General features: G+C 38.9%; 1 protein-coding gene across 1 annotated transcript in view; it reads left to right on the forward strand.

Annotated features, from left to right (window-relative positions):
• The window catches only part of Maoa (monoamine oxidase A), a 69,704-nt gene that overhangs the window by 35,764 nt on the left and 20,223 nt on the right, over positions 1-13,717 (forward strand). The window contains exons 4-5 of the mRNA XM_027927355.2: positions 8,089-8,193; positions 9,113-9,204. Coding sequence (XP_027783156.1) covers positions 8,089-8,193; positions 9,113-9,204 — 197 coding nt within the window. The remainder of the gene's footprint in view (positions 1-8,088; positions 8,194-9,112; positions 9,205-13,717) is intronic.

Below are 13,717 nucleotides of genomic sequence, written 5' to 3' on the forward strand. Positions count from 1 at the left end.
GACTCCAATATTTATATGTATTTTGGTATAAGATAAATTTTACCTTAAACCTTTTATAGGAGTTTTGATCGCTCAAAATAGCTGAGGGATCACAGTTTAATTCTTTACTGCCCCCCTTCATTTGGAACCTGGAGACATTGTTATAGAAATCCCTAATGCATTTTGAGTCTTTATGATATGACAGGAGCACATTGACTTGGGGGACAAATCTTAAAGTTAAGATAAGACTCAAACAATAATAATCCAATCAATGAAGCTTGATAGAATCTAGACAGCCAACATGATAGATACAGAGAAAAATGAAGTGAATTGTAAATTTTCATCATGTCTCACTTAAGGCAACAGTGTTTTTTTCATCTTGTAACTTGCTCCTTCATATCCTCTTTCCACCCTTCTCCATCCTACTATAGCTACTCTATACCCTGGGGAGATAGGGAAAACACTTGTTGGGTTTTAGAAGTAACAAAACCACACTGGGGCATGCAGTTCCAATATATTTTCACATTAATTCACAAAGCTACCAGTTTTTAAAATGAGAAAGGGCCATGCAGCAGGACCAGTGTGAGCTCCTTTTGCCATTTGGTTCATTGATCCAGCAGATGCAGTGATATGGAGATGTCATGGCAGACAAAGATATGGTCTGCAGGTTTTGATAACCTCTAGTAGAAGAATTTGTGCAAAGACCTCTTAGGATTTTAAAATGAAGCTATGTAAGACCTTTTTTTTTTTTTTCTTGCTAACAACTACCCTTCATTTGGAAAAGCAGTTCATTGCTTGTAGTCAGGTCCTGGTATAGACCGAATAACTGAACAAGTGATCATAAGTCCAAAATGTGCATATGTATGGATCATAGATTCAAATTGTGCTCTACTGAATTGTAAAGTTAGTCATATATCACATTCCATTATAAAATGGAAGTGATACCTCTGAGCCCAGGCTGAGCAGGTTCAGGAGGCACAAGCAAACTATTTGAGCAGGGGTTATTTAGGTTCCTAAGGTGCCCATTTCTTTCTTTGGTTCTTATCCTTTAACCCATACATATTACCTCATAGAGAATGCCCTAAGAATAGTGGATGGAAGAGGAGAAAACAAAGGCCTAGATTGCAGAAAGATTTGTACCTTCCAGAGTTCTCAACTATAAGTGGATGGTTACTGCATTTCACCACTTTTAGGGGAGTCCCCTAAGTCAATGGTGAAGGAATATTCTCCCAAAGGCAGAACTTCAGGCAGCACATCTACTGTCCAGCTAGGGCAAGAGAGAGAGACATGGGTTAATGTCTTAATTTGTTTTGCAAAAAACAGACCTGAGAAACATTGGTTATGCCCCTAAAGTAGATGTGGAATAAGTTCCTAAATAAACTACCTCCAGGAAGGGGAATACAAAGGTATATTAATGATCCATCTTATCTATGGGCAACTGAAACTCAATCCCTTTAGAGACTCCCTGAGATACTATGTGGAATGTGATAGAGAATTGCCCCACCAAGGACAAGAAAACCAAGATATATTATTCATGTCCCTCATTGGCTGGTGTTTCCCTTGTGAATATCAAATTCCCACCATTTTCATGCAGTCCTATTCTCAGATTGAACAAAGTCCCAGAAGAAAGCCCTCAGGCAGGGAAGTAGAAAGACTGGTTCAGTTAAAACAGGGAGCTAGCATATGGTAAACTCAAACGTAGGATGCAAGGTGGGGCATCAGTAACATGTGCTACAGCCTGAGTGATGGATCTATGCTGATCATGAAAATAACTGAAGGACTCACACTTCCTGATTTTAAAACTTGCTCCAAATCTACAGTAATCAAAACAATGTGCTATTTGCATAAAGATATATATATATATATATAAATAAACAATGGAACAGAATAGAGGATCCAGAAATAGTCCTTTAAATTTAAGGAAATGATCTTTCCCAAGGATGGCAAGACAAGTCAGAGAGGACAAAACAGTCTTTTCAACAAGTGGGATGGGGGATGTAGCTTAGCATGCACCAGACCCTGGGTTTGATCCACTCAACAACTGGTGTTGGGATAACTGGATATCCAAATACAAAAGTATGAAGTCAGACTTCTTCCTCACACTATACACAAAAATTAACTCAAAACAGATTTAATGCCTAAATATAAGGGCTAAGACTATAAAAACTTTAGAAGAAAATGAGTAAATGTTTTAAATCTGGGTTAAGCGATACTTGATTGATAATACCAAAAGCACAAGCAACAAAAAAATAGATCAATTTGAGTTTATAGAAATATTTTTTAAAAGTTTCATTATCTGGATATCCTCAAGAAACTGAAAAAAAATAGAATGAGAGAAAATATTTGCAGATTATCTCATATCCAGAATATGCGAAAAACAGGGAAAATATTAAAGAGACACTTCTCTAAAGAAGATATATAAATGACCAATAAGCATATGAACAGATGATTAACAGTGTTCATCACTGGGGGAATGAAGAGTCAGATGAAGAGCCAGGCATAGTGGCACATCCTAGAATCCCAGGTACTTGGGAGGCTAAGGCAGGAAGATTCCTTGAGCCCAAAAGGTGGAGGCCAGCCTAGGCAACATAGTGAGATTCTTCCTCAAAAATAAAAAAAATCAAGGTCCAGGGATTTAGTGCAGTGGTAGAGCACTTGCCTACCTTGTACAAAGCCCTGGATTCTATCCCCAGCACTGCAGATAAAAACAGAAATTTAATTAAAAATCATAATGAGATGCCACTTCACACTTTCCAAGATGGCTATAATAAAAAAATACAGACCATAATAAGTGTTGCAGATGACAGGGAGACATTGGAATTCTCATACATTGCTGGTGGGAATATAAAATAGTACATTCATTTGGGAAAAATAATTTAATAATTCTTAAAATGGAGTGGAGAAAAATGGTGAGTGACTACTAAAAAGTATAGATTTTTTTCTTGGGGTGATGAATGTATTCTAAAATTCCATGTGATGATGGTTGCAATCTCTGTGAATATTCAATGAACCAAAAATCATTGATTTATAACTTTAAATGGATGAATTATAGGGTATGTAAATGATAGGTTAATAAGACTAGCAGCCATTTGTCCCCACAGTGTAACATTTTCATCCTTTTCCTAACTGCCTGTCTTTCCTGAGTTAATGTCATTTGTGAAAGAAGAGAAATATATGTAAAAACTTCTTTGCTAATGATCTTTAATTACCCAAGAGCCTCCAGAGGAAATTGTGTTGCTTCTATCTTAATTGCTTTGTTTTAGATTTTTGTATATAACTAGAATTTCTTAAGAACAATGGCATAATTATTCATTTAAAATCTATCTTGATGCAAGGGCATCTTTTATACCTGAGTGTAATGCTTTTCTTTTTCCAGAGATGGGGCTGTGAAACTCAGGGACCCACTGGATGTGCTGGCCACTGTGCAAGCCTTGAGAAAAAGGCTGAGAATATAATGAAATATAGGATCATGAGCAAACACACAAGAATATGCTGCCAGACCTTGAAGTTGTGTCAGTGACTGTAGATAGCAATTTGGTACTTATAAACATAGAAGGAATAAAACCATAAAAATGCAAACCATAACACTGTGCAAATACAATAATAAAACCAGATGGTATATGAGTTCCCTGGGGAAATGGGAAATGGGTGGGTAAAAGAAAAGGAAAAGGCTGAGGATGGGACCCAGGGAATTTAGTGGCTCAGAAAATGAAGGGTCTTGGGGAACTAGATGAAGAACAGGGAGAAACAGTACAATCTGATGGGTCAATGTCAGATGCAGCCAAGTGATAATGCGGTAGATATATTCCTTCATATCTGGGTATAAGGAGCTCATTGGTAACCTTAGAGAAAAGGGGCCCTGTGGATTTTTGAGGACACAAGTCAGATTTTAGGAAGTAAAAGGATATGGAAGAAACAGAGGCATCATTTGCATTTGACTTTTGAAAGAAGAATGCAGAGTTAGGGGTGTAGCTCAGTGGTAGAGCACATGCTTAGTATGCATGAAGCCCTGGGTTTGATCCCCAGTACTAAAAAATAAAAAGTAAAAAAAAAAAAAGGTGAATGGCAACTGAAAAAGATAGATGTTTTCAGTGTTTACATATTGAGTTGTAGAGTATAGAGGCTTTTTCTAGGTAGAGTGAAGGAAGCTATTATATGTTTCAAGAAAGCTTGGCTACCTTAGCTATCTACATTTGGAAAGGGGAAGAAAATTAATACAGCACAATCCTGCCCTCCTATTTAATGAGTCTCTTTATAGATTTCTTTATTTAAATAATTTTTATGAACTACAAGAAAGAAACTATCAAAAGATTTCTCTTACAGGCTTTGTCACAAAACAAAACTACAGGTCCCAAGGAATTCATATGAATTGGACAGGCATGTCCCTAAACCAATCCAGAAACTGTTTAGTTTCTAGATGATTAAAGAAAGATATTTGGCAGCTTCCAGAGTGACCTATGATACTGTAATAGCAGTATTTGCTTAACTAAATTATAAAAGTACAGAGAGATGAAACTTTTCAACGTGCCAATAAGTAAATGCTAATTGCTTACTATAAACTTGGCTTATCTTATAGGACCAACAGTAAAGAGTAATATGGGAGCCATAAACTATCTCCTGTCAATAGCCTCCTGTTAGGAACATTGGTAGATTAAAGATGTGATTTCTCAAAGGGACTTAAGTATTGAGGCACAATGCCAGGGACATTTTGTTCCACTCCACAGCAATAATTTCTGCTGTGTCAGTCCTTTTGAGATTAAAGGCCATTTTGGAAAAGTAGTGAAGTTTCAGAACATATCCACAAAATAAATCTGACTATTACTCTAGATTTTTAAATTCCTTTTATTTTTAAAGAGCGGTAGACATTTGAAAGTCTATTTCTAGAGCTCCTGCCTCACAGTCTTAGGTCACAAAGACATTTCTTGCTGAGAAATGGTTTAGGATTGAGAGGCTGCTGATGCCTTGGTGATAAACTATAGGATCACATTTAGGAGACAGAGAAGGTCCCTACTCTCAGGCAGTTCTCACTCAGCTAAGAGACATCCCTGGCTCTTACTGAATTGCTTTATGGATTCACACATATGAAAGTAGTCTCAAGTTGTCTAGTCTAGAAGTAGGCCATGGAGGAACTAAGCCCTTTCATTCACTGGTGAGAAAGGAGGAAGTGCCCTGTAGTTACCAGTTCCCCACATATGTGCATTTCTTTGTGGCAGATTTAGTTTTCTGTGCCTTAAGAACAGAGAAGCCAGAAACCAATGACAGTGTTAACAGGATGAAAGTTTGTTATAGTATGAGGGTCCTCATGGTCTTCTTTTAGAACATTCCATGGCTCCCATTCCTAAGGACTTGCCAGGCCAGATTCTCCTCTTTCCCTGAACACTCGAATACTTCTCCTGCCATGTTTGTGTGTTTATTAAGGCTCAGATTAAGGGATGCTTAGGTATCACCCCATGAAGAACTTTAATGGGAATATGGAACACATTTTGTTGAATTATATTTGTAATGCTTTGCTTAATATCTCCAGATGATTGAGAATATTTAAATTTTCTAAATAAAATATTCTTTTTTAGAATACAGATAAGATTCTTATGAGACTGTTCCTTGAGTATAAGTGCATTTTACAGAGGAAAATGGAGATTTTTTTCGTGATTTCAATTTAGCGGAGAATTATAAAAAGAACCAGCTGTTCTAAAGGCTGCCCAAAATATTAATCTAACCCCAGACTCTCTCTTTTCCATAGCTATTTTTGTGTTCTATGTAAAATGTCTCTTACCGTTTTTCTCAGAACATGCGTTAGCATTTTCCAAAGTTGGCCATGTTTTCTTGGCAGTCTTCTTACACCCTTGGGGTTTCTTAGTCTCTATTTTTACTACTTTGAAACAGAAAAAATGCATGTGGAAGATTTATAAGTTTCACATTTCAGAGTTCTTTTTCTTTTAGTGGGGAAGTTTAAAATGTCTCTAGAACAAACCTATCTCTACATTTCATCAACCATGTAGGAGGCAGGAAAGCACATTTTATGAGCAAAGGCTTTGGGAGCAGGAAATTTCCGTTCTACTATTTACTAGCTACTGTCACTGGGCTTTAGTTCCCTCATTTATAAAATGGCAATATTAATAGTGCTTGCCTTCACAGGGCTGTAGGGAACATAACATGAGATAACGCATATGAAGAGCTCTGGCCAGTGCTGGGCATGGAGAAAGATCTCAATAAATGTTAGTAATGATGGTGGTGATGGTGATAAAGGATTCAGTCTTGAAAAGTTGTATTGCTCCATTTCAACATAGCATTTTCAGATAAGAAATCAGATCGCATAATCTAGCAAGGTTATTTGAATTTGCTATGTGGAAGGGAAATTTACTTCTTTGGATGCCATATCTTCTTACTCAACTGGGGTGTGTGCGTGTATGCATGCACAGTGTTATATTTTGTGTCCCTGCCTTAATAGTCAGTTTTTCTTGAAAAATCTAACACATTTTTTGTGAAAAATCTAATACAACTTTTGATATTGTGCAGTGCATGCAGTAAGCATTCTGCAAATATTTAAAACCAAATTCTTTTGCAAAATTTTACTAGTAAAAAAGATTTTTATCTTATGAATAGTGAGAAGACATTTATTTTGAAAGTACAAGTGTCTCTCCGTGTTTTCAGGAGATCCATTCCAGGACCTACTGTATAAACCAAAATCTAAGGATAGTCAAGTCCCTTATATTAAATGACATAATAATAAAAGGCATAGCATTTGCAAACAACTTACATACTTGCTCTCATATACTTTAAAGCACCTATGGATTGTGTATAATGCCTACTGCAATGTAAATGCTACATAAATAATTACAATGTATCATTTATGGAATAATGAAAAAAGTCTGCACATGTTTAGTTACAGATGCAATTTTTAAAAATATTTTTGATCTGTGTTTGTTTGGATCTGCAGTTGCAGAATACAAGAATACAGAGGGCTGACTACAAATGGAATTAAATTTGTAAATAAGATCTTAGAAACTGTCTAGTCTTGGTCTCTTTTCCTAAGGATTCAGCCTCACTTACCCTTGCTTTTACATAGCTCAGTGTGTGTCACACAATGAAATAAAGTAAATTGTTGCTAATAATGGGCAGTCTTCATGTTAGAGATATTGATATCAAGCCATATAAACCTACTTGGAGTAACAAAGGAAATTTACTAAGTGGAAATGAGAGGGAACACATAATCAACATGAAGCTGAAGAACTGCACTTGAGAATGAGCCAGAGAGCAGGAAAGCTCTGGCAAGTTAGGGGCAGTAACCCTAGCTATGACCTTTGTAGTACGAAGCATCTGCACAGCATGCTGCCCAGAGAAAGAGAGCCTACATCTCTATTTCTTCTATCCATGGGTGATGATCTCCAGAATCAGAGTATTCTGAGGGTGTGTGATTGGCCAAGGTCATATCACAGACTCACAAGTGGGCTGGTTCAAGAGGTGTGGGGGAGGAGGAAAAGGAATCTAACTCATCCTCTTCTGTAATGATAGTTAGTACTGAGAACCATCCTTCCTAGGATGGAGGAGGGGCAATTTCCCAAAATGAAACCATGGTACTAGTATGAAAGTAGAATGGATGCTGGGCAGCTCCAAATGGAAAATGTCCATTATTCCACATTGCTAACATTCTGATTCTTGACATCAGACATAGTCTATCATCTAGCCAGTCTTTATTTAGCCTGTGTAAACCTTAAAACATGGTCTGAGATATCCCACTTTGCTATTACTGTCATTTATGTGGTCTAAAGATAGTCCTATATGTCCTCATCTTGCTCTCCTCAGGTTAGGATGAATTTATTTATTTATTAATTTACTCAAATAAGTGGGAATAAATCAAAAGCTGTGTTTTCCTGCAAGTTAAAAACAGCTTATGCAGCACTGGGAAAATTTTGCTAATTTTATTAAAATTGGGCTGGTATAGGTAAAATATATTTATTTTTCACCAAAGGGAATGCTTCTAACACAGTAAAGAATCCTGTTACTTTGAACACAACTAACTTAAATTGGTTGGTTCTTATATTTTTTGAATGCCATTCTAACTTAAGATATCATTCTTTTCAATTAATACCTTTTGCTTTTATGTTCCAGGGGAAAACTTATCCATTTCGGGGAGCATTTCCTCCTGTGTGGAATCCTCTTGCATATCTGGACTACAACAATCTGTGGCGGACAATGGATAATATGGGAAAGGAGGTAAAATGTGTGTTCAGTTTGCACATGAGCTATTCATGAAATAGTAGTGTCACCTGTTTAATATCCTTCCATAGGGCAGGGAATATTGCTCTGGACATTAATGCATATGCTTTCCAGTGCACCCAACAACTCACCAAAGGTGGTAGGTTTTCTACTCAACAATTGGATAAAATGAGCACCAAGAGGTTATGTAATTGACTAAAGACCACACAGCAAGGGAACCAGAATTCAGACTTATTCCTACTTATACTAATGCCAGTATACCTTCGATCTTATGCCATTGAACTTTTATATGACATTTTTGCCAAATATCTCTACTTAAAGTGATCTTGTCCATCTATAATACCACTTTAAAAAGTAAAGGAAGGAAGAACTTGCTGCCCCAAGATTTTTTCACTTAGTTTCAGGTTCTATAAATTTGAATTGGTGACCTAAAATGGGTATTAGCTTTCAATAATAATGTTATTATTTTTTTAATGATCATCCTAATCATAATTATATAAGTTTATACATATTCTTTTTTTAAAGAGAGAGAGAGGAGAGAGAGAGAGAGAGAATTTTTTAATATATATTTTTCAGTTTTTGGTGGACATAACATCTTTATTTTATATTTATGTGGTGCTGAGGATCGAACCCAGCGCCCCCACTCCCCGCCGCATGCCAGGCAATCATGTTACCACTTGAGCCACATCCCCAGCCCTATACATATTCTTATATGTAATTATGATCATTATCATTATTATTTTGGCAACAACGTTAAGGTAAAGAGCCTTCCCACCTCTACATAGAATTCCAAGCCAATCACACATTCCAACAGAGACCAATAAATCAATTTTTAGAGGTTCTCATAAAGGCCTCTTTGAGGGTTTGTGGTGGCATGTACCATAACACCTGAGTGTGGGACCTTCTTTCCTTGCAGATTCCAGCTGATGCTCCCTGGCAGGCCCCTCATGCTGAGGAATGGGACAAGATGACCATGAAAGATCTTATCGATAAAATCTGCTGGACAAAGTATACTTGATTATTCAAAATTTCCTTTTTATCTTCCCTTCTGATCTTTTCTATCCTGTCTTAAATTTCAGCACTTTTCTTAGTAACTTGCAGGAAAAAAGTTAAGAGGAAATCTAGTAATCTAACAGTTGGTATTAACTTTGAGGTCACTTTAGGTACTTCAGAGCAGGTTTGAACAAAGAATGAATAAAAAACTTAATTAGGTACCTAGAGTAGGACATATTTTAATAAAGGAGTCTTATGGTCTTCAATAAAATCAGTTAATTATGCTTTTCTATTATATACAGTTTGTCTACAAGAGCATTTGTGGTGATATTTGAAAAGTAATTCTATAGATGTAGAATAAATAGAAACTAGAGGGAAGCTAAGAAAATATAAACTTTAATCATTTCTTATAGTTCACTAGTACATTTATGACTCAATGTCAGGGATACCTTCTGAGAAATGTGTTCTTAGGCAATTTCATGGTTGTATGAACATCCTAGAGTGTACTTTAAGATGGCTACTACATCAATAGGCATATAATCTCACATGACCACCATCATATATGTGATCCACTATGGACCAAAATGTCATCATGTGGAGCATGACTCTATTAGTTTTACATTTATTTTAAAATACATATTTATGTACTTATTAGCATGTAGTTATTTCGGGTCTACTATATGAGGGTACTGTATCAGGCACTGACTAAGGAATGGTGTTGAACTTGTCATGAAGCTTACATTCTAGCAAGCAAGACTGACACTGAACATACACTCTAAGAGAGTGCCTACAGCAGATAGAAACTCATCTGGTCTGAGGATAAAATAAAGCATTTCTTGGTGCAGCATTCTTAAAACTAAAACTTGGGAATTAGTGCGTCAATTAAGAATGAATTGCAGGAAAATGGGAGAGACAGGAAGGATACATGGTTTGGAGGATGGTTTCTTCTAGGAGCAGCCCACAGGACAGAAGAGGTAGGTGGTATTGGGGTACAGTATCTTCTAAGAATGGCCCAAAGAGGCTGGAAGAAGGCAGGAAATTGCGGATGTTGTAAGAGAATGGTATCTTTTGTCATGTGAATTAATTGAGTCATAAGGCTTGGGAGAAGAGAGCAATGTGTGATATGGTGTATGATGTGGGGAAAAAATATCACACAATAATGAGTTACAGATTCTGAGAAGGGTGGATGATATGTATGTGTTAGTATCTTTTAGGAATGACCCACAGGGCCAGGGTGGGAAGCAGAAAAGGTAAATGGTATGGGTTGGATGATATTTTCCAGAAATAACCCACAAGGACAGGGAACACAGGAATGGTGGATGGTGTGGCAGGAAGATATCTCCCAGGAATGACTCATAGGGGATTGGGGGAGACAGAGAAGGGTAGATGAGGTAGAGATATATATTGTAGGAATGAATCAAAGCTTCTAGGGAGGAACAGGGAAAGTTAGATGGTGTAGGGGGATGCTGTCTTCCAGGAATGACCTCCAGCGGCAGAAAGAGACAGGATAGAGGATAATGTTGGGGGAGGGTTCCTTTCAGGAATTATCCACTGAGTGCCGTCTGAGAGACAGGAAGGATGGGTGTTGTTTGGGCACTCGTATTTTACAAGAATGAGCCAGGGTCAGAGATTCTATTCAGGAAGAATGGATGGTGTGGCAAGATGGTATCTTCCAGGAACAACCCACAGATGCAGAGAGGAGATAGATGGAGAGTGGATTGTGACATTAATGATAATTTCCTCTGGGCCTGTGCCTAGGGATTGGGGGGAAGACAAAGAAGCTTGGGTGTTGAGGGTAGGTGATAGTATCTTCCAGGGACAGGGGAGGCAGGAAGGGTGGATGGTATTGGGACAATATTGTTTTCCAAGAATGATTTACTGGGTGGAGGAATAGGGTGGGGAGACAGGACACAGGGAAGTTGTGATGGATTTTCCAGGAGTGAACCATTGTGGCTGGGGGAGGAGAGAAACAGGGAATGGATAGTGAGGAGAAGGGGATAGGATCATTAAGGACTGATTAACTGGGACTTTGGGGACCTCAGGTAAGGATGATATCTTCCAGGAATGATCAACAGGAGCAGGAGGAGACAGAATGGATATATGATGTTGAAGGTACATTTTTCATGAATGACCCAAAGGAGATGGGGGAAGAAGAGACTATGGATCCTGTAGGGGTATGGGAAGGTTGAGGGGGAGTATCTTCCAGGAATTAGTTCTAGGGGCTGGGGAGAGGCTGGGAAGGGTAGATATGGTGGGAATGCTATCTTCCAGGAACAACCTATAGTGACAGAGAGTCAGGGAAAGTTGGCTGGTGTAGGGGGATGCTGTCTTCCAGGAATGGCTCAATGCGACAGGAAAGATGGATGTTGTGGCAGGCTGATATCTTCCAGTAATGCACAAAGAGGCTTGGGGGAAATGGGAAGAGTCTAAGTTTTAGGAGTGGGATGATATCTTCCCAGGAACAACCCAGAGGGCAGGGGAAAATGAGAGATTAGATGGTGAGGATATTATATCCCAGGAATGCACGTCAGGGCTTAGGGGGAGACTGGTGGAGTGTGTGAATAGTATTTTCCAGTAGTGACTCAAGGGGCTTAGTAAAACAAGATGTGTAGATGGTGATGGGGGTGGAATGGCTGGTATCTTTTAAGAATGAGGCACTGGACAGTATAGGAAAGAAAAGAAGAACAGATGTGGATAGGATGGTGTCTCCCAGGGATGGTCCATAGGGGTAGGGAGAACAAGAAGGATGGATGTTGTTTGTAGAATGCTATTTTCCTGAAATGATCCAATGCATGTGGAGGGTGGTAGGTAGGAAGCATGGATGTTTTGCAGGGGTTGATGATATATTCTAAGAATGAGCCCAGGTCATGAGAGAGATGGAAGGGAAGGTGGATGGGGAAGTGTTATTTCCCAGGAAAGAGTTAAGAGTCTGGGAAGCAAACAGAAAGAGTAGGTAGTTTGGTAAGATGATGTCTTCCAGGAATGACCCACAGAAAAGTTGGATGATGTAGGGGAGGTGATATTTTCCAGAATTGATCCATGGGTGTAAGAGAGAGACAAAAACGGCAGATATATGTTTCATAAATGACCCATAGGAGCTAGAAGACTCAGGGAAAGTTGGATGATAGAGGATATATTTCCCATGAATGAGCCAAAATCAATTGAGAAGAAAGAAATAACGGATATTAGGGTAGGAAGGTACATTCAAGGAATGACCCACAGAGGGTCACTAGAGGGCAGATCCTGGAAAGCGTAGTGTCTTCTAGGAATACACCATAGAGTATGGAGAAAGATATATGTAGTGGTGTGTGGTAGATGATATCATCCAGGAATGACCCATAGGTGGAGGGGAAGACAGGAGAGGTAGATGTTTTAGGGAGGGTGTTATCATCTAGGAATGACCCATAAGGGCTAGAGGGAAATGGGCAAAGTAGGACAATTGCTAAAGATGGTATTTTGGTGTTGGGGCAGAATGGTATATTCCATAGCAGCAGGGATAGGAGTGGAGATAGGAGTTGGCGGGGGGAGGTTAGTATGGTGGGTAGTTGTTGGGGGGATAGTGTCTTTCAGGAGTACTCCACAGCAGGGATGAGGAAGATAGGGAAGAGTAGATGTGGTGTGGGGGGATGTATATTCCAGTAATGACATAAGAGGACCTGGGGAAAACAGGGAAAGTCCGATGATTTAGGAGGATGGTATGTTCTAGGAATTACCCACAGAGGCAGAGGAAGACAAAAAGGGTGGATGATGTTTGGGAGATGGTCTTCCAAAAGTGAGCCAGGGTAAGGGGCTATACCCAAGAACAGTGGATGGTATGCCAGGGTGGTATCTTTCAGGGGTGACCCACAGGCACAAGGGGGAGATGGAGGGTTAACAGTGGGTGTAACTGTAATATCTTCCAGGAATGGCCCATTGGGTAGAGGAAGGAAGCATGGAATTTATCTTCCAGGAATGACTCACAGGTACAGGTGGAGATAGGAAGTACAGATGGTGTGAGTAGATGGTATCTTGTAAGAAAGAGAGGGGATAGGGGCTGAGATTGTGGCTCAGCGGTAGAGCGCTTGCCTAACACATGCGAGGCCTTGGATTCAATCCTTGGCACCACATAAAAATAAATAAATAAAATAAGGATATTGTGTTCAACTACAACTAAAAAATAAACTTTAAAAAAAAGAAAGCGAGAGGGGATAGTGGGACAAAAGAGCTGCCAGTATGGAAGGATGGCATCTTCTCAAAATAGTTCAAAGGGGCCTGGGGATATGACATGAAAAATTTGTGGGACGGGAGGTAATATCTTCATGGAATGATTTACAGGGGCTTTGAGGAATCAGGTAAGTGTAGATATAATCAGAATGGTGTCTCCCAGGGATGATCCACAGAGGCAGGAAGAGACAAGTGAAGTGGATCATATTGGAGGGGAAAGTATATTCTATGAAAGATCCAGTGTATCAGGAAGGGGAGACAGGATGTAGGGATGTTATGGAGGTGATGGTATATTCCAGGAATGATCCAAATGGTCTGAGGGAGG

The sequence above is a fragment of the Marmota flaviventris genome, chromosome X (genome assembly GCF_047511675.1).
Source record: "Marmota flaviventris isolate mMarFla1 chromosome X, mMarFla1.hap1, whole genome shotgun sequence".
Lineage (NCBI taxonomy): Eukaryota > Metazoa > Chordata > Mammalia > Rodentia > Sciuridae > Marmota > Marmota flaviventris.